Below are 24,247 nucleotides of genomic sequence, written 5' to 3' on the forward strand. Positions count from 1 at the left end.
TTTTGGCGAATTGTTGGACAAATTGACTCTCTAGCGCTGTCTCTCATGCGGTCACAGTGCAGCTCTACACATATAGCCTGGGAGTCCTGGTTGCCAGCTCGTCATATGATTTTATGCCAGTATGCAGGATGTACTGCTTTTCAAGCCCAACGATGTGTGAGGGACGAAACGGCAGCAGGAAAAGAGCCCGCAAAGGCTGCAAGATGATCAATTGGTTGCCCGAAATAAAACATAGAGTAGCACAATGAGGAGAAGACGTCATAAATAATGGCCTGATTCAACGCTGAATGGCTCAGCAAAAATGTGAAATGCTTCCTTAGATGCCGTTACACAGCCTTGGGCAGATAAAGGGAGCTGGAGCTCCAAAATGGTAGACATAGTAACTGCCTCGCTGTGATTGGCCCAACTCGCATTATGTCAGCAGCAGCCCACCTTCCGGCGACGACTTCACTCGGATCAATCTCGATGCCCGCATCAACCTTGCGACGACCATCTCCAATTGACCACCAGCGCCGCCACAATGTTCGCCGCACGACAGAGGGCAGTTTGCGCGGCCCGCCAGCTGCAGCGGACATGCCGAACCTATGCGTCCGAGGCCCACGGCCACCACTCGTCTGCGCCCGTTAACGAGTCCTTCGGGGTACGACCAAAGCCCATATCTTGCTCTTTCGACGCGGGAGATTGCTTTAGATGCTGACTGGAGGGTTATAGAAAGGATCTGTGATTACTGTCGGCGCGTTACTGGGCACCATCCTCGTCTTCCAGTTCCGTCCTCAGGAGAGCGAGACCTGGAACGGCGTGCTTGCCAAGTACCGATCAAAGGCTGAGGACTGGGAGGCCATCAACTCTCTGCACACCAAGGCGATGGAGCAGGCTGGTTACGACAGGAATCTGTTTGAGAACGGATCGACTAAGCGCGCTTATGTCGAAGTCTCATACCCCGAGTACGTAAACTCGTTATTGTCTTTTTTTTTTGCGCAGAGCGAATTGCAATGGGCAATGGCTAACTATAAACCACCGCACACAGAGCTTTCACATCTCACGCCCAGCGAAACATCCAGGCTGGTCACCTCCCTAACATTGACCACGTTGTAGAACATTACCGACAGCAGCACTTGAAGGTGGAGGAGAAGAAGGCGGCTAAGCTGGCTGCTGCAAAGAAGGATGAGTAGGGAGGCAGCGCTGAGTTATATCCAATTTATAGAATAAAAAATTCTGCAATCAACCAATGAGCCAGTTCGATGCGTGATGCTCGTATTGCTCAGCTTTTTGTGACCGTAGGAAGACCTGCTGAAACCACATCGTGCCTGCTGGATCGGGAACAGGGGATATGCGTCTTGGATTACGTACATTGGCAGCTTGGTATAACACATTTCGCGGGCTGTGAGATGTCTGTTTTCACAGACCCATTTGCAACAATCAATTTGTCTCTCGAATTTACTGGGCATTAGTCACCTCGGCTCAGAAAGCCTCCCAAAATGAGACAGTCTTATCCAAATGTCTTTCCGCAATGCACTTCTCAATCATGTATCAGCCACGACCACCTCACGTTATCGCGTTGAAGATAGAAAGAGCGTTGGAAAGGCGGCAAGCACGGCAATTTCAACAATGTCGCGGATAAGTCGGCAGCTTTTTCGCTTAAACAGCTTTTGTCTCTTCTTCTCTTACAATAATATCACTTTCTTAATAGGCACTCTTTTTGGACGATTTGGTTTTCTTCACCAGCAGTGCTGTGTACATTCGTTTCTATTATGACTCCAACATTACTGACACATAATCGTTTTACAATTACTTGGTCCTGCAACCGGAAGTCACTTTACAAGCTAGATTTGCCATTAAACCGAGCCCAACAAGGGTTGTGCAACACTTGTCCTCGAGTCGATAAATACAGGTTGAATTCAACGTGAGACAGCCCCGTCTGTCAAAAGGGCTATGAGACATGTGAGATTGAAAATGTAGGGCTAACATATGGTGTTTCTACTTGATCTTAAAGGAATATTGTGGTGAACATCTGCTCGCCATGCCTCGCTTCGCCCCAGATCAGCTCAGCCCCCTTGTTGAAAATGACCAGGAGGAACAACAGAGAACAAGTGGTGAGAACTGTAAGCAATCGCATTCACTTTCTTTTCATCTCTCTTCCTTGTTTCCCAGCCCTTTATTCTTCCCATCATTTCTCTCTTCGACGCGAATACAAATGGCAGCTTCCGTTTCCAAAGCCGAGTCCATTAACGTGTGTGTTTATATTTTAGGCCAGGAATCAAACACTTCAAAGACTCCTGACAGGCCAACAATCATTCTAGTTAATTCCCAAAGGGGCAGGCCCGAATCAATTACGCTGAAAACTGCCGCGCCGGCTCAAACTTCAGCGCCAGCACGCTTCCCTCCTCCCAACCATGTTAACAAGTTGGATGGTGTGAGCATCAGAGATACGTTTACCCGGCGCGGCCGCGGCGTTTTTGCGGACAGGAACTTTGAGAGGGGTGAAAATATCATAACTGAGCGTCCATTATTCTCGTGCGGCCGTCAGAAAATGCCAGCTAGGGAGAAATGGCCAATTGCGGAACAATGGTGCAAGCTACCACTGGAGAACCAGTTGAAGCTTCAGGATCGTTTTCGCAAGCTGCGATCAGCACCAATAGGAAAAGACAAGCTCGGGTGGTATTGGGGGAAAATGATCAAGAGGTTCTTTCTTGAGTACGCATTCTGTAATCCCCAGGGGACAGAAGGGCACGTCTATGCCTTGGGATCCCACATGAACCATGCATGCAGGCACTGCGCCAACGCCGAGCAATGGACAGAATCTGCTTACCCGGACCGCATTCTCGTCAAGGCCGTCACACCTCTGAAAGCAGGTGACGAAATCCTCATTAGCTACAATAAACAGCGAGGGGCTTCGTTTGGTTGTGCCATATGCAGTCCTCCTGGCCTGAGGGACCGGCTCGGAGTTATTCGTAGCAACATTTCTCGGCTGATTTCTCGACTTAAAACGACCAACACAGAAAGTCCTGTATTTTTATAGGGGGGCATATAAGCGATGCAGTTAAGATTTCAATTCCAAGGCATTGGACCATGAATTTCGGAATCAGCAACAATCTGGAACCTGGAAGACGTTGGCAGGGCATCACTTGTGCATTTGAAAGGCGCATCATGGTTGTAGCGAAGCGGGAAATGGTTTTTATGTATCAACAGCGCCTACTGGCTGGCTGTTTTATGAAAGCGAAGACAATCCTTCTTATTGTACTATCATAGAATTCATTGTCATCAACAACTTCAGTAGCGGCTTTCCTCCGTCTACTAAAACCAGTCCTTTTCGCCCGAAAACGTCCGTGAATGCAGAAACCACCCAAGACCACAACCTCTTATTTGAGGGGAATGAAACGAGAAGAGTGAGTGGCACCGATACCAGGTCGACCGTGCTTGACAGGCTTGCTGTTGAGGGGGTCAGTAAAATTTACAACCGATCGTGGAGAAGCTTCCTCCGCAGAGAGAATCCAGTGAAGACGTACTATGAGATAGAGAATTCACCCAGGTAGTGGCCAACCATCTCAGGCTTGATCTCAACCTGGTTGAACTCCTTGCCGGAGTAGATACCAATGACGCTTCCAATCATCTCGGGGACGACAATCATGTCTCGGAGGTGAGTCTTGACGAGGTCGGGCTTCTCGTTGGGCTTAGCCTCCTGCTTAGCCTTTCGGAGCTTCTTGATGAGGCCCATGGGGCGGCGCTTCAGACCGCGGTTGATCCTTCTGCGGGCACGGGCGTGGACGACATCTCGGAGCTGGTCAGAGGAGAGGTCGAGGAGCCTGTGTGTCGAGAAAAATACAATGTCAGCGCCATTGTTCCCTTGAAAATGGTGATGAAGAACGGGTTCTTCTCGCTTCCAAACTGTTGAAAAAACGATGGTGGCGGATCTGGTTCGTCATTGGACGGGATGGAACAAAGCAACGTACTGGTCAAGGTCGATTCCTCGGTAAGAGAACTTGCGGAACGCTCTTCTCTTCTTGATCTCGGCGGCCTCCTCGGCGTTCTATATCATCACAAAAATAATTTCGTCAGCGCCCCTCGATTCGACAATTTCCAGAAAAAAAGTTCCCCCGTCATCTTATCGCAGCAGCATCGGCGTCCATAATCTCTTCTCTTCTTTCTCTTCTCCGGAACCTGTATGCCTGCCATAGGACGAAGGAAGGGAGCAAGTAAAACGTACGTATTCGTCAGCCATAATTGCGGTTGTGTGTTGATTGAAGGAATTAGCTTATCAACGCGCAGGTATCGACGAGCAAATGTAATAGCCGTGGAGTCGTTTTGCGAAGAGCGGGAGGGCTGGCGCTGCGGCACTACTAAATTCTGGCTAGGGTTTCTTTGCCCTTTTCTAAAAGTCAGGTGACTTTGGCGACGAAAAAAGTTTTGGTGCGCCAAATATATGTGGCGGTGTAGGGTGATGTAAGGTTGTGGCTTGTGGCTAGTGCCACGTTTGTGGACTACGCTATGTTTGTGGGTCGCTACTTTCTCGTCCGGAGAACTTCCGGATAAGGAGATTAGAACTCGGCCCCCGTCTTGTATACGTACCTTTGCTCCGTGCTGCGGAGCCGACTCGGGGCGCCGCGGAGGTCCAGCGTTCGTTCGTCGTTCGTTGTACAGCTCGTGCAGAATCTCGCCTCGTTTTCGTGTCATTTTGACGGTGCTTCAAGATGTGTGGAATTCAGCTCGGCTAATTGAATGCTTTCTCACGTATCCCACCATTATAGGCAGCTGTTGGCGAAGCAGTGTAACAATAGCTACGCAATTTTGAGGCTCGAGGCTTCGGCCAAGATTCTCGTGTTCACAATTGGTCACATCAGCTTATAATATGCGACGCGATGAGTAACAACTTCACGGCAGTTATACAAGAGCTTCATGGTAGGGCGCGCGGCAGCATATACGAGTTAATAGTGAGCGTCAGACTACCTAGTCTAGAATACTGTACCCGATCGGAGAGCAGAGAGAGTACCTACTCCGTATTGAATGAGAAGTTATGGGAGAATGGGTGGGTCTTTCGGACAACGCCAAGAATGCATCCATGGATTTAAGGTCACGGACCTCGACAGGAGCTGGGACGATTTGCTGGGCATAATTGTAGATCCCATCACTTTTCATATGTCCAGCGCTAATCGTGAGCTATTAGCCCGCCAAGAGGCTTTGCCCTCATCCTCCAGTAGCCTAAGGGAGACCCCCGGTTGATTCACATCGCTCGATATGCCCTCCCTCGGCAAGTTTCCATGTGTTCTCATAATACGTTTCGGAGCATAGCCCTTGTCTACTAGGCCGCTTGAATTAAGCTATCCGTCTTGTGCTGCAACTCTTTTTCGCCGCTTGTTTGCTTTTGCTCCACCCGAGACCCGTTGCGGGTGCTTCTCGCCCATCTACCTTCATTTCTCATCCACTGCTAACTGCCGCCTTTTGTCTTGGCATTGATACCATCAATACGACACTGAGCGTGCAGCTGACAGCACGCCGCTCGTTTTTTTTACTTCTTCTTTTTTTTTTCTGGGCCGCACCCGGGTGACTAACATCTGGGCGTGAGTTCCAGACTCTGCCGAGAAACTGCCAGATGAAGCCGTTCATGTGTGGTGGCCCAACCCGAGCCTGTGCTTGGGCCAATTCTCCCAAGTAAGCAACGCCGCCGAGACCTGCACCGCTGGATGTAGGCTTGGCAAAGTCTCGGCGCCAGTTTCGCCAACGCCATCCATTACGAAGTCCATTTAGTAGCCTTCAGAACTCTCTCTCCTAATGTCCCCTCATACAAAAACCTGGGGCTTGGAAGACTGCGTTGACGATTGTTGGTGCCACCTCCATCCTTCTCATCGCCCTTGCGCCAATGGTGATGGAGTCTTGGAAGCCTCACGCCGAGCGCTCCAAGCAAAACTGAGACGACTGGGCATTTTACTTGCTTCAAAGGGGCACATAATTGGAGCCGACTCGCACCTTGGCGGGACATTCACGATCAAAAAAACCTTTGCGTCTCCAACTGGCTTTTGACTTTTCGATTTATAGAAAGGCCTCGAACCCCTGTAGATTGCACAGCCTTCGCCAGCTCTTTCCATCTGGGACTTTCGTTCTGTTGGTGCATTAACGCGCCACTCTGCTTTCAGAACTGGTCAGCCTGGGTTTCAAGGCCAGTTGGTAATTGAGATTAAACTATACGAGGTTTTCCATCGGACGCGGACTTCTACCCCGTAGTCATCAATCTAATCGACGGAACGAGCTGTCAGTTTCTCACCAACATCACATCTCCTTGTCGATCACAGCGCCATCCCGTATCTCTATTCAGTGGAGGCTAGTGTCTCGGGGGCACTATGTCTCTCACAGTGTCGGCACCAGCTACGTCCTCGACCATCTCCATAAGCCCAGGCTCTTCATCGACAATTCTTCCGCCAACAACAACACTCTCTACGGTTACCACCAGCACGACTGATGGCGGTCCTCCCATCACAGCCGGGCCCTTTCCCCCTATGACAACGCATTGGAGTCGACCTTTGAGCTGCACATGGACATACGTCGTCGATAACGACTTACCGCCAGGTGTTTCGGATCCTATTGCCTATCTGGATCTGGAACCTCATCCAGGAGCTTCGACTCTGTCATGTTATCCGGATGGTATGTTCTTTGATGGACGCACTGGAGTATTTAGCCCAGCGACATGCCCCTATGGATGGACTACTGTTTCAGTCTCCGTAAACACCGAGCGGATGAAGACTCAGGATGAGGATGAGGTAACCACGACAGCTCTATGCTGTTCATCGTACGTTGAGGAAAGATGTGACTGAGTAGTTTCTTTGCGCTGACTATTTATAGCGAATACTCTTGGGCGGGCGGACACTGCAAACGTCTAGTCCCTACAGTCCTAGCTGTACCCATCATTTATAACAGCACTGCAGCCACATACGAAGTTTTGACCAATTCAACTACCACTTTATATAGTGCCACTATCGCCGTGAATACCATCCGTGCGCTCTTCAGAGAGAAAGATAAGCCACTACTCGGTTTAACAGACGATGATGATATCGACGATCATAAAGATGACGACGAGGGCTTGTCAGTAAGTGCCAAGATAGGCATTGGAGTTGGCGTGGCACTCGGCGGATTGCTCGCTATTGCAGCAGCCATCTTTCTTTATATGGGAAGGAAAAGGGGTTCCACAGATCGAACGTCGCACGAGCTCAGAGCCGTGCAAAGAGCACAAGGACGAATGTACTCCAGCTCTCACACACAGGTTCGTGCCCGCGATTCCGAGCCACCGCCCGCCTACGCTTCCGAGTCCGAAACCAACAACACCGCTGATAACGATAGTGGGAGTACCGCAGTGACCCGAGGCGGTGAGATTCAAGTTTTAATAGCCCAAAAGGCTGCTATTCAACGACGTATTGAAGAGCTGGAGAGAGCCTCAGGGGAAGAAAGCCGAGATGGCCCCCACGAGAGATGAGATGTTGTTTAATTTTTATTTTTGGACTCTTGTTTTAATCCTCTTTAATTGTTTAGACAGGATTTGTTTTATGATACCATCAATCTTACGGGGCGAAACAACATGCCAATCAGTTAACTTTGATGTTGACCGGATCGGTGACATTATGTGATGATAGAATGAATAGCAGCAGAATAACTCGGGCACTTGGACACGAAAAAGCTAGCCTACTCGTGTATACAGATAAATGACCAAGTCAAATAAAATAATTGGAGCTGTAAAAGGAGGCGAATAAAGTTACCAAATTTGGGTGTTGATAATATTACCCAGTTGGTACCTGAGCAGGCAACAAAATAACCCCTGACCGTACCTCTCTAGCATTAATAAACGCTCGGACTTGGAACGCTCTTTGCGGATAGGGCGAAGTGTATGCCTCAGCACTCTATTCCGAACCTTGTACACCGCAAATAGGGACCAGACATTTGGCATCTGACTAAGGCGAGGTAAACATGCATGCAAGCTGAACATGCTGGTCGTAGGCACCGGTTTATCGGTTCCATCCAGCCGGGACCGCGAGACTTGCCGAGGGCCTACTTCTAGAATAGCTTACTATATCGCCTTACCATTGTAACTACTACTGCATTTATCTGATGACCTATACTTTCTCGAGCTGGCCATCCAAGTTCGATCCGTTTAGCCCGATACATACCAGTGGTAGCACGACGACGCTCTCGTCAGACACAACGGGCCGCTGTGGATAGCGTCGGAACCAACGACCCACCTCCATCTTTGGAATCTCATCGGGGCCGTTTTATGTAGTTACCTAGAGCCAGGCAGTAGCAAAAGCGTCTTGAAATGCAGGTGCCTACAATCTCAGTCATGGATCGGCCGGGAGAAGCAGCAATTTTAGGTTCCAGCTATTCATGATCGCAAGTTGGTACAGTCTAGGGCGCCACGCTGTTTGACCACGAATTGGGCCAACAGCTCAGCATCTCTAAGCATTCCCTTTGGGCATCCAGTGGTTCCGAGCTTCTCCAATGCGCTATTTTAGCGCCTTGTACTTTGTCCGTGGTGGGCTGTCGCAGAACGGGCTCGACTTTGTCCATCAGCGCCAAACGCTTAGGCATGCAGGTACCTCTGGTCAATAATCCCCGCCAAAAAAAAATTACCTATCCCACCAAACCACTTTATAAAAACTCCACCGAGGGAACCATCGCCGGATCTCCTTGCTCAAGGCTGAACTACCTCTCGTCTTGCCTGCTGCGCCATATACCGGAACTACTCTGCGCATATTCAACGATAGCTCTTTACGAATTTACATCCACCAGAAGCATCACTTGAATATCATTCCAAAATGAGGGGCGAGGTCAGTTTCTTTTTCCCTGCGCGCCTGTCGCTTTCTCCTAGTGCTATGATATCATCCCACTTCTGCGAAATGCGCTCGCGATGCGACATGGCCAGCTGTGAACTTTTTACGCCCAGCCACGCCATGAGCTCTCTTTTCTGCAGGTTTTGCTAACTTGAACTTTTAGATTCTGCACCTTCATGTTGGCCAAGCTGGTGTCCAGCTCGGCAACGCAGCTTGGGAGCTGTACGTGAGCCCCTCTATACGTGTTGCGTGAGGATTTATAAGCGCTTGGCGCGTGATGCTAACATTTTCTCGTCGCATAGCTACTGTCTTGAGCACGGTCTCGGCCTCGACGGTCGCGTAGATCCCAACGCCAGCGAAGACACAGATTACGGCTCGTGGGACACCTTTTTCACCGAGACCGCTGGAGGCAAGCACGTGCCTCGTTCAATATTCGTCGACCTCGATCCCTCTCCCATCGACGAGATTCGAACGGGCGAGTACCGCCAGCTCTTCCACCCTGAGCAGCTGATCAGCGGAAAGGAAGATGCTTCCAACAACTATGCCCGCGGTCATTATACCGTTGGCAAGGAGATGATTGATACTGTCATGGATCGGATCCGCCGTGTTACTGGTGAGTGCTGCTGGAGTGTGGTGGTTTGACGGCCACGTTTTGTTCGACCTGAGAAGCTAATGTGCCACGCTGTAGACAACTGCCACTCTCTCCAAGGTTTCCTCGTTTTCCACTCGTTCGGAGGCGGTACTGGATCTGGCTTTGGTGCTCTTTTGCTGGAGCGTCTTGCTTCCGACTTTGGCAAGAAGACCAAGCTCGAGTTTACCGTCTACCCTGCTCCTCGTACTTCCTCTGCCGTTGTTGAGCCTTACAACGCAGTTCTGTCAACTCATAGCACCATCGAGCACTCCGACTGCACCTTTTTAGTGGATAACGAAGCTGTCTATGAAGTCTGCCGAAGAAATCTCGACATTGCCCGCCCCTCCTTTAACCACCTCAACAACCTGATTGCCCAAGTGGTCAGCTCCATTACTTCGTCCCTGCGATTTGACGGTGCCCTCAACGTCGATTTGAACGAGTTCCAGACCAACTTGGTTCCTTTCCCGCGTATTCACTACCCTCTGGTCAGCTACGCCCCGGTTGTTTCTGCCAAGAAGAGCTCCCACGAGAGCTTCAAGATCCAGGAGCTCACCCTCCAGTGTAAGATGATCTCCCCCAATTTTCTACTGAGAAATGCGCAGTCTAAATTGACGCTCTTGTTCAGGTTTCGAGCCTCAAAACCAAATGGTCGTGTGCAACCCCCAGAACGGCAAGTACATGGCCGTTGCTCTGCTCTACCGCGGTGACGTCGTGACCCGTGATTGTACCGCTGCTGTCGCTACAATCAAGCAAAAGTCCACTTTCCACATGGTCGATTGGTGCCCTACTGGATTCAAGGTTGGAATTACTTACCAGAGGCCAACCGCTGTTCCCATTTCTGCTCAAGAGGGTGGTCTCGCTGCTGTCGAGCGCTCTGTGTCTATGCTCTCCAACACCACCGCCATCGCCGAGGCTTGGTCGCGACTTGACTACAAATTCGACCTAATGCATAACAAGCGTGCCTTTGTGCACTGGTACGTCGGTGAGGGTATGGAGGAGGGCGAATTCTCCGAGGCTCGAGAGGATCTTGCCGCTCTTGAGAGGGACTACGAAGAGGTCGCTTCCGACTCTGTTGATGTTGAAAACATGGAGTACTAGAGCGGTCTCTAGTGAGCAGACAAGGACAACGAATATTCGCGCCATTTATGAACAAAATGAAAGATTGCTTACTGTTTTAATTGGAACATTTTGGTTTGAGATTTCTTCAAAGGGAAAAAAAAAACAATTTGATCGTATTTGGAGTCGGATTAGATGAGACGGTCCCCCATATCCTCTCTTTTTCCATTTCTTTCCTTCTTTTTTAACACTTATTTTTCCCAGTCCTTTTTTGCTTTAATATCACTGAATTGTATACGTTTGGGAGCAAGCAGAGCGAAAAACTTGATACCTATATCCCCCCATCCCCAAAACTATCTTTCGTTGTATATAGTATTTAGTCTTAGTTATGCGGCCTCTGGGGAATGGCTACACACGTAGCCTGGTAGTCAGTACTTTTTTAAGAAAATGAATAAACGGAGATTGAGGCAACTGTTGATTTCTTCTTGTTGTTGCATACGTGCATGGTTCAGTTATTATGCATGGGTGCTGACCGCCAGCTTGGGAGTTTTGTTATAATTGGACGGAATGCTTTCGCTCATACTGCGCCTCCGTGACGTGGCATTGGAATACATGTTCGTCAAAGTGGCAACGCAGTACAAAATATATCAAACGCTGACAACGAATTTGTACTACTAAGCATGCAATTTTAGACACAAGGAAACATTCATAAAACAAGAGCTATTATTTGACAAATACGACAAATTAATAAATTCTTTTAATGCTCTTCATAGCATTCACATTGTAGGTGAAATTACTTGATTTCGTAGCGGAAGAGGGGTACCCTGTAGTGCCTTTCATGTTTTTTCCTGTTCCAAACGCCTAAAATAAATTTCTATCCTTTTTCAAACCCCCTGCAGAGGCGGTAAAATACATGGCCTTTTCTAACAAGCAGCCTGGAGGTCAAATAAAAACAGTGCTCTAGCTATAGAGTGAAAGAGAACGGGAAAACCAAGATTATCGTTCCATATACACGCATTTCCCCTCCTCAACAAAGGCCGGCGGCGTCTGCTGCCCTCTCACATGATGAGGTAAGCGCTCGCTGTGCTTTTTTCCCCCCCCACGGAATCGTATAGGCCTACAACCCCAGTATTATAGCCTCTTACAAGCCAAATGGTGCTTCAGAAGCAGGGAAAATAAACTCACACCCGGCTGACGTTCCAAGGCAGGGATTTTAACCCCATTTCTCTTTGTCTTATTACTGCCTTTTCTAGCTCACCGCAATGCTCATTTCTTCTGCTGCCACGCCGCGGCCCTTCTAGCGCCTCGGTGCTGGGGCCTTGCTGACTTGCCCTTTTTCTTTTGCTTTTTGCCGAGTTTGAGGTCCTTGGGAAGACCATCCTTGGCAGATGCTCTGCGTCCCTCAAAAATTATACGCTCTGGAGTCTTGATTTCATCACCAGCCCCAATGTCCTTTGAGGCGGATGAGAATGATCTCTTGCCGCCGAATCGCTGTTTTACAGCCGCAGACCGACCCAGAAGCTTACGAGTTCGCCCAGCGGCGGCCTGTTCCTCTGGTGTTGCCTTGTGCTTGTATTTTGTGCTGCGGCTAGCGCTGTCGGCGTTGTCTGCCTTGGCCCTGGTCCGCTCTACAGCCAGAGCTGTCTTGCGCGGATCCTTTGCTCTTGTTACACGGAGAGCTCGAGGAAGCATTGGAGGGAACTTTTTCTCGTTCAGCAGAAGAGCAGCCTCAACATCATTGGCGTCCTGCATAGTCGGTTAGCAAACAAAAAAAAAAAAAAGTTTCTGGAGGCAGACCCGCGAAAGGGACATCCCGGCATCTGCCGATAAAGGACTTACATAAAACTGCACGTAGGCGAAACCCTTGCCTACTCTGGTCTTTGAGTCTCGTATAACACGGACATTCTCAACTTTTCCTACGGTGCCAAAGGTGCGCCACAGGCCTTCTTCAATATCCGAAGGCACCTTGTTGCGCTTCTTCTCGACCGTCTCTCCGTCGGCTTTCCTGTTCAACACCGTCTCGTCGTCAACGAAGCCAAGGTTTCCAACGAATACGCAGCTGCGGTGATTCATCGGGCTTGGATGTGCGACGCTATCTACTCTGATGTGACGGCCCAGGATTTCAGTTCCGTTGAGTTCGGCAACTACTTTCCGAACAGCCGCAGGATCTGAAAACACTGCATATGCGTTGGTGGATTTTGTGGTGGCATCCATCAGGGCCTTGGTGATATAGGCTGCCCGCTTGGGCATTGAGCCGGCTGAAAAGGCTACGGAGCGGAAACGCAGAGACTCAATCTTTTGCGGTGGCGATGCATCCTTGTCCAGAACAGATGAAAGATGCTTCATCAGTTCCTTCTTTGCCGACTTGGATGAGATGGCTTCCGTGGCAACATTGCCCAAAAAGACGGTTCGAGCGGCCTTTTCCACTTCGGATTGCTTGCTCTCTTGCGTGAGAGATTCGTGCACAGGAACGTCATCTTCTTCGCTGGCTTCCTCCTTGGTATCTTCTCCCTCTGCTTTCTGACGCTTGCCAGATGGCTCTGGTTCGTCATCATCCGCAAGTTTGGCCAGGTATTTTTCTTCGAGATCGTCGTTGTCATTCTTTCTCTTGCGTTTTCTTTCACGCTTCGTCTTGCCTTCTTGAGTGTTGTCGTTGACCTGCTTTGCTGCATCGGCCGCCTCCATTGTTACCGACATGGCATCTTCGTCGTTGGCATCGTCGTCTTCACCGCTTTTCCCCTCGGCAACATCATCGCCTGCTTCCTCTTCGTCACCATAATCCAGCTCTTCACTGATTTCAGAGAGCACTTCGTCGTCGCCACTGTCATTGCCATCCTCTTCGTTTGTTTTCTCGGCGTTTGAGCTTTTCGACTTTGGCGGTGCTCCAACTCGAGGTTGTGAGGGAACTTTCACTGGTCCAGCCTTAAAAGGTATGTTAGCTATTTACTTTGTTTCAATTTTTTTTTGTCGCAATCAAAACAGAGATCGGCGAGATACTTACGCTGGATGCGAACAGTGCATTGAGCGTGGGGTCAATGGCCTTGGTGGCCGCGGCCAACGCACTTTTTCTGCCAGAAATTAAAAATTAGCCAGACATATCGGAATTCCCAATTGCAGAAAATCTTACGATTTCGCCATGATTACGAGTTGTTGGCACGAGATGCAACTTTCGGCTGGCGCTTCACAAGGTTGCGACGGGCGCACTGAAAGCGACAAAAAAGTTCAAGAGCAGCTCTAAAAATTTTGGGTCCCGCCGCCGCAAATACAGCGGAAAAAGGCATGATTGGGCCGCTGGTCACTAGTCCCCCATGTTCTTCAGTTTGGCAGAAACTTACCGCCTAGGTTAGTGATCACAGAGTAGGTAGGTACTCCAGCGCGGTCAGAGGGACTGTTCCCGCTCTAGAGGCCTAGAGGAAGTGCGCGAGGCACCTTGTCTTCTTTCCTCCCCTCCCAGCCCGTTTCTTCCTCCACACTGCCACGACCTTGTCCAGGCTTCACCACGCCAGTAAGACGCTACAGACACTGCTGGAGCTCCAGCTTGACCAGCGACATTTGACCACGCCATTTTTGGCTCTCAAAACCCGCTCGCCGTCGCCGTCTCACCACGGCGCCGCCCGCTCAAACTCTTCGCCAGAACTGTGGTGGCCGCGCCGGCCCTGGCCAGGTTGTCGATTGACGGAGCTGAAGCCGCCCTTCACTGCTCACGTCCCGCTGCCGACACTCTTCTACAATCTGCAAAGGTGCTTTGCTCTGCGCCATCGGTAGCACAATGGCAGCGACGGCCTCGGCGTCGGCTGCGTTCCCCCCCGTAGCTACAGGCGGCGACCTCGAGGACAGCAACATTTCCAGCCCTCTCAGCGAGGTTGACGATAAGGATGCGAACGATGAAGACATTGAGCACATGCATCTGGACAGAGAACACCTCAGTCATGGCCCTGAAGAAACCCGGATCACCGATCACGGCGGATCCGACTCCGACAGCGCCCTTTCCGACGCAGGGTCTGACGTAAACTCTGATGCCAACGATACCGAAGCTGAGACCCTGAGGCTATATGACACGCCGCAGGCCCAGAGACACCGTGATGTCGGAATTGAGCGGTTCAATGACGCAGAGCCATTTGAGCACACTCCGAGCAAGCTCCGCCGGGCACTCATCAACGGTGATGACGACTCTGCCTCTGCCTCTGACTCCGACAGCCACAGAGACGAAGACGAAGAAGACGATGAAGACGAAGAGAACGATGACAACGAATCACCAACAAAACCCGTTATGGCGATTGTGAAGACCGAGGAAGATGGCCGCCGTGATTCGCAAGAGCGGAAGCGGAAGCGATCTGCCGCCGCTGAACAATCCGATCTGGACCAGCCTGTGAGAAAACGCACTGGGTCAATATCGGCGGCCGACGGAGATGGCGACGACCATCTCGCAGCGGGAGAGGATGATGCGACACCGGCTGCGAATCTGCCGAGCGGAGTCCCGTCCCCAGGGGACGAAGAGGCTTCTGCTACGAACCAAGATACGCCACAGGACGATGAGATTCCCGAAGTGTCAAGAAAGACCAAGCGTAGTGGCTCTAAACGGAAAAATGTCATTACGGACGATGCCGACAGCGAATCTCAAGCGGAAGTTCGTGACGAGCAGAACGACACTGCAATAGAGGACGAGCCCGAAGCCGACCAGGCCGAAGAGGAAGCGGAGCCCGAAGCTGATGAAGAGACTGACGCTGCAGCGAGGAATCTGGAAGAAAGTAAGCTTCACTATTCCCTAGAATGAACTCCGCGTATTTAATACAAGTGCTAATTGGCAACTAGTGGAGAAGAAGCAAGCTGCCTACCGAGACTGGACCCAGATAGAAGAAATGTTTGGTATTTTCAGAGACCGGTAAGCCCCAAGCCAAACCCTTTCTTCATGCATGTTACGACAGCTCGCTCACACTTTCACCAGACTTTACAAAGATAGGCTTCAGAGGCTCGAGGAAGAGGAACAGTCGTTGCATGCTCCAGAGCCTACACACCCTGAATACCTAAACATGAAGCAATGCCTCGACGATCGACTAGAGCAGAAGCTGCAAGCTATCAATACCGAGCACGAATATCGTCTCAAAGCCCTCGAACGGCGCGCAGTGGCACAAAGAGCTCAAATATGGGGCCAGTACTTCCAAGCCGTTCGAGAGAAACGAGAATCAGCTCTGGAGGGTCTGAATAGGCAATGGTACGATGTCCAGAGTGCTCGACGAAGTGCACACAGCTTGCCAGATTATGGCCTGTTGTTCCCAAAAGATCCTGCACAGCGTGTCAGGAATGCTATTGCCTACAACACCGAGGTATCGACACTGGCCGGTCTCGCCAAATACGAAGGCTTCCCGGCGGGCCCAGAGCTTCAAGGGGCATCTTCATCAGAGCTGGAAGCTGATATGGCCGCCATGGAAGTGAGTGTGAGATTTTTCATAAAGCTGGCCATTCTTTGAAGTTTCGCATTTGCTGACTTGCATTCAGCGAACCCGGCGCGTGAGACACAAGCCTTCGGTAAGCCATATCCGCGAGGAATATCAGCCACCACACTTGACTCGCCTCGACCCGGCGGGAGAGCAATTCGTTAAGAATACACCTTGGGCAAACCCAAATCACTCGGCCCATAAATTCTTCCCTCATCCGGTTTCGGCAGAAGCTCGCCCTGAGCCTGCTGCAACTGCTGCAGCTGCTGTTCCTGCTGGCCGAGCGCCTCAGAATGCGCATCCTCCTGCAGCTGACCCCAAGACGGTCTTTGACGGCCCAGGAGCAGCACGATCACCTGCTGCTCTCTCTGCACGACTATCTGAATCCCCAGAAATGACGCGGAATATCTTGAACCCAGCGTCTCACCAGATGAAACGGTTGGGTAGCATGCCAGGATTAAGTCGCGGCTCAAAAGCAGCAGCGGCTTGATACCTGTCTGTTTCTGTTTGGAAATGCATCATTCAAGAATAACCCGCCCATCTGGGCTATGGCATGAGGATTTCTGCGTTCAGATATTAATGATACCCAAGATCAGGGCTTGTCATTGGCTCCTTGTAAGGGAAATGCGGCCTATGTTTTCTTCTTTCCTCTTCTCTTTTCCTCGTTTTCTCTTTTCACACTTTTTTTTCCCTTTTTCTTTCTTTCTTTTCAACAGGTCATGTCTGTATATGTGTACATGCGTATTTTGCCCTGGAGATTTCAGGTTGGGTAAACGGGTAATAAAGATTTGGCGGCGTTTTCATGTCCAGGTTTTAGGAAGCTGGCACCGGCGGTAATGGATTGTTTGTTTTACATGGCAGAAAGGAAGTCTATAACTCTACGGCAAAGGCGGCTTATTTTCACAACTTCAACAAATAGCTAAGGCGACAGAGTATTTATATAGTTGAATGCGATTGCTTGGAAATTTTTCTGATGTATAGGAGAGCAAAGCCATAAAGTCACTCTTAAATTTTGATAGTAATAGTACACAGCACGTCTAGCTGACGGATCGTAATTTGCAACACCGAGGCGCCTCTGATTTTTGAGATGTCATTCCTCCATTTATTCCTCCATCTTGTCGTAGTTTATCCTAATTTTCTGGTTTATTTTGCCTGGGCCGGCTTTCGAGGCTCGTCGGGCACCTTGACGTCTGCGAAATCGTCCTGGCCAACGGCGTTGATTGTGTAGTAGTCTATAAAGAGGAGTTAGCACGAGTGCTCCAGAGGATCGCACAGGAAATGGCAAGTTGAACAAAGCATACAAATTCCCGAGACGAGGGCAAAGAGACCAAGTCCTGTGGCGGCATTTCTGAAGAGATATGGTCGTCTGGCTCGGACGAGGGCTGGGCCTTGCCGCAGTCGCCGGTCGTAGTAGGTAGAGTGACCCCTAGAATGAGCCCTTGAGTTAGATATGCGCAATCCTATAGATGTATTCATTCGTATGAATGGAGAACGAACCCCATTGCTTGTTTGTTGAGGGCTGTAGCTGGATTTTTTCTGAAAAAACGTAGCAGCTATTTGGATCTTTGCGCCGCTTACTCGAGGCCGAAATATATCGTATCATATCATGCGCCACAGAGTGGGATGAGCGCTGGAGCAGCAAAGCGGCACTTCTCCGGCTAAACACCTTTAGCAGCCTCGGGCGCCTGGAGCTTGGCGCTCTGGTGAAGTTATAGAGCACGTTTGTACTCTTCTTTTAACAGGGATCAGCCACTTTGGACCCGCGTCACGTTCCCGTCGCCAAAACCTTTGCAAGCTCGCCCAGGTACTTAGCAAAGGCCAATCAACCTAAACTGCCTGCCTAAGATTTCCTCAACCTCAACTGACGACAACCCCTTCAGCGCCATTATCGACTGGCGCCCCATCCGATTGTTGCGAATCCGTGCGACGAGCTGCGGTTGGCTTGGAAGTGGGAGATTGGCGCAGGGCATGACGATACGATACGACTAGAAGAAGAAAGATATATTATGCCAGTAGCCTAGCCTTTTGTCGCGCGACCTCAATGCTGCATCGCTATTCCGCATTTTTTTCCATCTGATGTTGTCCGCTTCCCTGTGTCCACCATTCATTCCGATTGCTCATTGAAAGATTTACGACTGCCCAGCCGCTATCTCGAAGATAGCTCGACGTCATGGCTGCTGCCGCATCCTCCACCCTCTCAGTGCCAGACCAGATTCGCCAGCTCAACGATGCCCGCAAGCTTGTCCTAGGAGATGTCAAGTACTACCCCAGCGTGGTTAGAGGAATTCTGCCCATCATTGGGCCCAAGGCACCTATAGAGCTGCGACGATGGGTTACGGATTTCCTGGCGGAAGCCTTTGCTACGCCCGCGCTGCCAAATTCAGAGAAGGAGACTATACAGCCATACGTGCTGACGACGCTAGAGTCGCTGATTGAGCAGGAGGTTGATGCGCAAGTGCTGAGGAATGTGATACAGACGGCAGCGAGCATTTACCCGCTGGCCATGAGGTGGATGTTGGTGGCCTCTCTTCCTAGCTACTGATGTGGGAATGATATGATTACTGACTATTCTTGTTACAGCATTAACAACAGCTACGATACGGTGACGTGGGAGCGGATGGTGAGTATCAAGCAGAAGATCCTGCAGATGTGGGATAACGTCCCACCAACTGTGAGGATATGCTGCATAAAGTTTGCCCAGCGAGTGGTGCTGGCGCAGAGCGTTGCCTCGGGGGCTGAACATAGGGTAAGATATAAAAACCTGTCCTAGAGTAAAGTAAAGGAAGTATTCTCATCGTTCAATTTAATTCTAGTATGGCGGTGGTTTGGACGTTTCTCTAGACAAAGTCCCACCCAACCACCAGACGCTCGATCCTAGAAATCTCGAGGCCGAGGCGAGCGGGTTGCTGGACCGCATGTTGAGTATTCTTCAAGGGAACAAGTAAGCTTTTCTTCTCCTCTCTCTTCGTCGTATCTGTATCATATATGCAGTTACGCCAGTAAATTAGCAAGTGCAGTGCTCACCTAATTTAGTGATGGCCTTTTAGTAGACGCAACTTTGAATTGCTTGTCCATCATGGTGCGGACTCGTCCCACTACGTCAAATCGAATTCTCAATGCATTGCTCAGTTTCAACCCTCTACAAGCCGCCAACTCGCCATTGACCCCCAAGTCCAAGGTGATGATCAAATCCATGGAAAAAACGGCCCGGTTGCTATTGATTCACCTGAGTAAGCGAGACCCCCATAACCCAATCGTGCCTAGAATACAGCAGCACGTCGAGGGCACCATGCGTATGGTGGCCGAGCTCTTTGATGGTGCCGGGCGGAAAAGACCACTGGAACCCAAGCCGCAAGATGGATATGATGTCAAGCGCCCGCGGATTGAAGCCTCCCAAATCCAAATCCCCCCCTTGGGCCCAGGTCCCCATAGCCTGGCCGACGTCTTTACCCTTATTGGCAACGATGGACTCAAGTTCTTCGACGCCTCTCAGGTTCCCCACAGCCTCGTAGCCAGAATCGCTGTGAATACTTTGTCTAGGCTGGATCCCCAGGTCCTAGCAAAGGCTGTAGATGGTGTTCGTGGCCGACTGGAGACGCTGAACAACAATCCTCCTCCGGAACTGAATCCAAACACCGCTCCTCTCGGCGTTGAAGAAGACGAAGACGACTATGAGCCAGACTTTTATCAAGCCGAAGATACAGAGCAGATCTTGAACAAGCTGGATAATGCCCCGGCACCCGCTATGGTTGAACCTATAATAAGCTTCGATGATACCCTTGGCCTGAGATCTTTCAGCCTTCCCCAGCCACAGCAACTAACGCCGGAGATGGCTCTCAACGCGGGCAGCGGAACAGTGACAAGAGTGCTGGACATGATGAAGTCACTGGAGGAGCCGAGTGCAAAGAAACAAAAGGCTGGATTCAACAGGCTCGCAGCAAGCTCCGAGAGCAGAGACTCCTGGATGACCATCTTGACGCGCTTGGCCACACGATCATCAGCTGGCCTCCAGGAGATATCGGTAAAGGGGGAAGCGGACGAATCGACTCAAGCACCGTCCCTCAACAACAGCATCCGAGAAATACTTTACAACTACATCATGGAAGACTTTCGAAACCACATCGATGTCGCAGTATCATGGCTCTGTGAAGAATGGTATAACGACAAGGTGCAGATGAAAGCTGGCGGAGATCATCCAATGTACTACGAAAAGTGCACGCTCCGACTCATTGACGGATTTCTTCCTTATCTACGCCCTCAGGACAAAGTTCTAACCCGTTTCCTGAGCGAGATTCCCGAGCTAAACCGAGCGATTCTCTCTCGTGTGAAGCATATGTGCCGAGATCCGAGTGTGACCCAGCTAGCATTGACTAGCTTGCTGTACTTGGTGATTATGCGACCTCCCATCAAAGAGGCTGCGCTGGACGTTGTTCAAGATATATGGACAGACTGTATGTTATACTCCTTTCTTTTCCGTTGTCACCCCTTTCCTCTCTAAAGCATATCATACGTGTATACATATATGTCACTTTAGAAATAAAGCTAACAGTTGGCACAGACGAGGATGCTAGGGCTATGGCAGCCAAGTATCTCACCAAGTATCGGCCGCAATTCATAGAAAATGCGACAAAACGCGAAAGCAACGATAGTCCAGCACCAGCACCGGGTGGAGATGCAATCGCCACATAGAGAACCGGAATTTACCACTTTGCTGCGTATTTAGAAAGAAGAGGGCTGGAGGTTATGCCCACAGTTCGAAACATGAGGAACATGGCTGCTATAAAGCTGCATAAGACGAAAAGGCGTTGTTTCAACTTTAGACGGGACTTTCACAGATTGCATGGGTAAGCCATGATGGGACAGAATAGATGCCGCGGGACATGGACAGAGACTTCACCAGTCATAAGTCATAATTGTGGCGTAGATTTTAGTGTATACATGAATGAGGCATCAGGCAGGCATATTGTTTACTGCCATGGGATCTTGAGAAACGACGGCGCGGATACCTGGGACACGAGAGAGATGTTTATACAAGGCGCGAATTTCACAATGGGACGAATACTACCACCATTGGAAGTGTATTGCAAGAAAGCCGGAGATGAATTTTGTATTAGAACAAAAGTTGGCGAGCAGATATACCTAGTCGCTATGAAAATACCATCATCATATGGAAGAGGATTTTTTCTACTTTAGAATACCTATCAGTTGGAAACACCGAAGTATTAGTTTGAAAGAGAAAATGCTATACAGCGTCTTCTATAGTTCTATTAGGCTAAAAACAAACGAGACTGCTTAAAGAGGTACTAATACATGGACTTTTTTGTCTCAATAAGAGCTGTTCTAAGAACAATCGAATCAATTGTTTTTTTGCCAACGAATCAAATGGACGGGTGCCCTGTAGCTTATTTCTCGCTAGCGAAGCTTAGTGTATTGGCCATGCAAGGAAAACAACGACGGCGTTGGACCGCCAACTATTGATCTAAGACAGTAGCAATACCCGTATTTCGTTTTTCGTATAGAGTTTAGTAATAACTAGCAGTGCTATTACTAGAAGGTCTAAATACAGATTACTCGTACTATGTATGAAGTAGGTCGCCCGGCTGATATCATCGCGACGGCCCGTAATAACATCACGGCGGCATCTTATTGGAGTTGCTGCTCCCACCTCTACACAATGCGCCACCGTTGCCTGGTCAGCGCCTACATCCTCCAGACCTCTGGCTGCAGCATCTTTCAACTAACGACGCAGTGCATGTGACATGGGAAACCTTCAAAAGACAAAGCAAAAACCCTTGCAGTAGTATTTTTTTATTGAGACTGGATACCTCGTAGTTGAGGGAGTGGGCTCAGCGCTAATTGAAGAGATGGAGAGACAAAGGCGGCAGAGACAAGGTCTTGGATGGGCGGGCAAAACAGAAGGGATTGATTGTTTTCTTTTCTTTTTCTGTAGTTGGAGCGTGACGCTTTTTTGGTGCAATTTGGACTTCCCCTTTTGAGAGGCCATCGTGTACCTTGTTACTATTAATACTTAAGAGGAACAAACGCCACCCTTTTGACCTGATATAAACATGCTAAAGGTGTTATTATTAGCCAGCAGCTTACGACTCTTTGTTTTGCTCTGAGCTTAATCTGTATTCTTTTGTCTCTTTTTGCGGAGAAGCATACAGTATACCATTATCACTGTCACATCCATACCGAATCCCCAGCTCTGCTCATCTCATTCCATCGCATCAGCTGGCCTTCTCTCCCTGCAAACCGAACCCCGGCTCGTCATCCAGGGTCTCCCGCTGGCTCCGCGGTCGCTCACTGACAGCCCAAGATTAAGACGACGGATCGGTTTCATTAGTGCTTGCAGCATAAACGAAACACGGCTGCCAGCTATCGAGCCTCAGATAAAGGAGTGCCCGGCATCAGCATCAGATTCAGATACAGTACGTAATTATAGGGTACTTAAGTAACGAAGGAAAGAAGAAAAGATGCTGCAGAAAATGCCCCTTCATCGCCTTTCGAAGCAATTCTTCACCATTCACCAGGATCCGCCTCCAGGTATGGCTTTGTTTATTCTTTTCTCTTTACGTCTTTCTTCCCTTCTTCGCCTTGTCTCGCTTCTGTGCCCTTGTTTCGCTGCACGTTGACGCAGGTCCTCGCTGCCAGGTCCAGTTTTTTAATAAGTGACGGCCAGCGCGCTGCGCATTGCCGCTCATTTACGCGAAAACGAGCGAATGCTTGCCGTACCCACCACTCATATTAATTATAGATGAGACTTTGCACCTAATGCTGCGCTGGCTGCACAACAATTGATCTTATTCCACACATTTGCACTGTACAGCACAGATCACATCTGCATCTGCAGCAGCCTCCACCAAAGCCATCTTTGCTTTTGCACCATCACACTCCTTCTATTACTTACTTAGCCGGGTTCATTCGCTAATCCCGAGCCGCCACAACTCCAGCCCACTCGCCCTCGCTAGATGATTCACCAGGCACAAGGACCTTAACACCAGCTTCTGCCGGCACCGTCAACAGCATGCCGAGTCGTGCCGCCTCCGTTTCAAAGCAGGGCTTGGCCCGAACGGCCACGATCCGCAGCGTGCCCAGCGCCGAGGGCTCTGAGACGAGTCCCGAGAGCAACAACGCCAGCGGCCTCTCCAGCAGCGTCAACAGCAAGGCCAGCGCTCTGTCCGTCACGGCGTCGAATGGAGCCCAGATCGAGAGAGCACCGTCGCCTGCGGCCAAACCCGATGTCGACAACGCCGCGAACGGCTCGTCTGCGCACTCAAACAACGCCAATGGCCTCGTCCCTAGGGTTGTGGAATCGTCACCGCCCCCCGAAGAGATTAGCGGTTTGGCGGAAGGGGATCACGACAACCAGGACAGTGCGCAGTGGGATTCGACAATTGGCAAAGCCGGCTTAGGAAAGACAGGTCGAGTCATCAACAAACTCGTCAGCGACAATGATGCCCTGAAGCGCGAGATCAAGATTGAGCGATTGCGAGCAGAAGAAGCGAAGCAGGCGGCCAAACTGGTCGAGGACAAGATGGAGCGCATGGTCAGCGACTACGAGAGCCGGTTACTAGAAGCAAACGTCACCAAGACGCTGCTGGCGAGAAAAGAACGCCAGGTCGAAACGCTAATGGCCACGGTCGATACAGAGAAGAAGAAGACGGTAGCGGCTCAGGAGCTGGAGCGGAACTGGAGGGACGAGATGGAAAAAATCAAGCACGACGCCAAGTCACAAGTTGACGATGCAACAAGCTATGCTCAGCTGATGGAAGGCCGGTACAACGCCATCTCCTCCCATTGGCGCGACCAGGGCGACGAAGTCAACAAGGCCATAACTACGATCAAGACCGAGATCAACACAATCGTTGACGAGCGCAAGTCGGATGACGATAAGATTCAGACCCTGCGGGACTTGTGCGAGCAGCAGGACAGCAACATCCAGAAGCTACGGCGCGAAAAAGAGGACATTGCGCGGTTGTTTGAAGAGTACAAGAAGACGCAAGAAACCGACTTGAAGGATCTGAAGGAGAACGCCAAGAAGACGGAAGAAGAACAGCAGAAGTTATTAGACGAAGCTAGAGAGACGCTTCATAAACTGAGATGGGCTCTTAACGTTAAAGAGAACGTCGAGGGCGCCCAATGAAGCATTAAACCAACACCACTTCCTCTTCGTCCACGCTCCTCTGCTGTTCTATTGCATTGTCCCCTTCTCTTAATCTTCACGGCCACATTCTTCCCTCAAGGAATCTTGTTCTCTTGGCGTTATTACTCTGTATTTTTCGAACTTGTCGGTCGGTGCATTCTCATGGAGGCTC

At 50.1% G+C, this 24,247-nt stretch overlaps 10 protein-coding genes across 10 annotated transcripts; 7 read left to right on the top strand and 3 right to left on the bottom strand.

The window, feature by feature from the left end:
- The first annotated feature begins 98 nt into the window (after window positions 1–98).
- Window positions 99–1,180, top strand: GGI43DRAFT_151304 (uncharacterized protein). Its single transcript, XM_083199431.1, has 3 exons — window positions 99–640; window positions 712–944; window positions 1,028–1,180. The coding sequence occupies exons 1-3, from the start codon at window positions 521–523 to the stop codon at window positions 1,170–1,172; spliced, it is 498 nt and encodes a 165-aa protein (XP_083064956.1). The 5' UTR covers window positions 99–520; the 3' UTR covers window positions 1,173–1,180.
- An 840-nt stretch (window positions 1,181–2,020) lies between these two features.
- On the top strand, window positions 2,021–3,019 carry GGI43DRAFT_379504 (uncharacterized protein; the record flags this gene model as incomplete). Its single annotated transcript, XM_083202849.1, has 2 exons — window positions 2,021–2,102; window positions 2,250–3,019. 2 exons carry the CDS (start codon window positions 2,021–2,023, stop codon window positions 3,017–3,019), a joined length of 852 nt encoding a protein of 283 aa, XP_083064957.1.
- Window positions 3,020–3,161: 142 nt separating this feature from the next.
- GGI43DRAFT_393310 (40S ribosomal protein uS19) lies at window positions 3,162–4,292 on the bottom strand. Its single transcript, XM_083204654.1, has 4 exons — window positions 4,205–4,292; window positions 3,951–4,027; window positions 3,507–3,803; window positions 3,162–3,429 (listed from the first exon to the last, which is right to left on the bottom strand). Exons 1-4 carry the CDS (start codon window positions 4,217–4,219, stop codon window positions 3,360–3,362), a joined length of 459 nt encoding a protein of 152 aa, XP_083064958.1. The 5' UTR covers window positions 4,220–4,292; the 3' UTR covers window positions 3,162–3,359.
- A 2,040-nt stretch (window positions 4,293–6,332) lies between these two features.
- GGI43DRAFT_379506 (uncharacterized protein) lies at window positions 6,333–7,459 on the top strand (the record flags this gene model as incomplete). Its single annotated transcript, XM_083202850.1, has 2 exons — window positions 6,333–6,778; window positions 6,832–7,459. The coding sequence occupies 2 exons, from the start codon at window positions 6,333–6,335 to the stop codon at window positions 7,457–7,459; spliced, it is 1,074 nt and encodes a 357-aa protein (XP_083064959.1).
- A 1,220-nt stretch (window positions 7,460–8,679) lies between these two features.
- Window positions 8,680–11,003, top strand: GGI43DRAFT_151358 (tubulin alpha chain). Its single transcript, XM_083199432.1, has 5 exons — window positions 8,680–8,804; window positions 8,971–9,029; window positions 9,110–9,420; window positions 9,496–9,999; window positions 10,064–11,003. Exons 1-5 carry the CDS (start codon window positions 8,793–8,795, stop codon window positions 10,534–10,536), a joined length of 1,359 nt encoding a protein of 452 aa, XP_083064960.1. The 5' UTR covers window positions 8,680–8,792; the 3' UTR covers window positions 10,537–11,003.
- A 757-nt stretch (window positions 11,004–11,760) lies between these two features.
- Window positions 11,761–13,632, bottom strand: GGI43DRAFT_379508 (rRNA-processing protein NOP12; the record flags this gene model as incomplete). The annotated part of the gene is made up of 4 exons (XM_083202851.1): window positions 11,761–12,240; window positions 12,334–13,416; window positions 13,496–13,562; window positions 13,622–13,632. The coding sequence occupies 4 exons, from the start codon at window positions 13,630–13,632 to the stop codon at window positions 11,761–11,763; spliced, it is 1,641 nt and encodes a 546-aa protein (XP_083064961.1).
- Window positions 13,633–14,161: 529 nt separating this feature from the next.
- On the top strand, window positions 14,162–16,186 carry GGI43DRAFT_151587 (Sds3-like-domain-containing protein). The gene is made up of 3 exons (XM_083199434.1): window positions 14,162–15,242; window positions 15,307–15,376; window positions 15,440–16,186. Exons 1-3 carry the CDS (start codon window positions 14,264–14,266, stop codon window positions 15,960–15,962), a joined length of 1,572 nt encoding a protein of 523 aa, XP_083064962.1. The 5' UTR covers window positions 14,162–14,263; the 3' UTR covers window positions 15,963–16,186.
- A 673-nt stretch (window positions 16,187–16,859) lies between these two features.
- Window positions 16,860–17,649, bottom strand: GGI43DRAFT_393325 (uncharacterized protein). The gene is made up of 3 exons (XM_083204655.1): window positions 17,427–17,649; window positions 17,231–17,355; window positions 16,860–17,161 (listed from the first exon to the last, which is right to left on the bottom strand). Exons 1-3 carry the CDS (start codon window positions 17,429–17,431, stop codon window positions 17,073–17,075), a joined length of 219 nt encoding a protein of 72 aa, XP_083064963.1. The 5' UTR covers window positions 17,432–17,649; the 3' UTR covers window positions 16,860–17,072.
- Window positions 17,650–17,999: 350 nt separating this feature from the next.
- GGI43DRAFT_151604 (RNA-processing protein PTA1) lies at window positions 18,000–20,699 on the top strand. Its single transcript, XM_083199435.1, has 5 exons — window positions 18,000–18,443; window positions 18,510–18,675; window positions 18,743–18,870; window positions 18,963–20,380; window positions 20,488–20,699. The coding sequence occupies exons 1-5, from the start codon at window positions 18,100–18,102 to the stop codon at window positions 20,616–20,618; spliced, it is 2,187 nt and encodes a 728-aa protein (XP_083064964.1). The 5' UTR covers window positions 18,000–18,099; the 3' UTR covers window positions 20,619–20,699.
- Window positions 20,700–22,760: 2,061 nt separating this feature from the next.
- GGI43DRAFT_151631 (uncharacterized protein) lies at window positions 22,761–24,165 on the top strand. Its single transcript, XM_083199436.1, has one exon. It carries the CDS (start codon window positions 22,957–22,959, stop codon window positions 24,073–24,075), a length of 1,119 nt encoding a protein of 372 aa, XP_083064965.1. The 5' UTR covers window positions 22,761–22,956; the 3' UTR covers window positions 24,076–24,165.
- Window positions 24,166–24,247: the final 82 nt, after the last annotated feature.

Source organism: Trichoderma evansii (assembly GCF_050947405.1).
Source record: "Trichoderma evansii strain SZMC 28006 chromosome Unknown GGI43scaffold_2, whole genome shotgun sequence".
Classification (NCBI taxonomy): Eukaryota; Fungi; Ascomycota; class Sordariomycetes; order Hypocreales; family Hypocreaceae; genus Trichoderma; species Trichoderma evansii.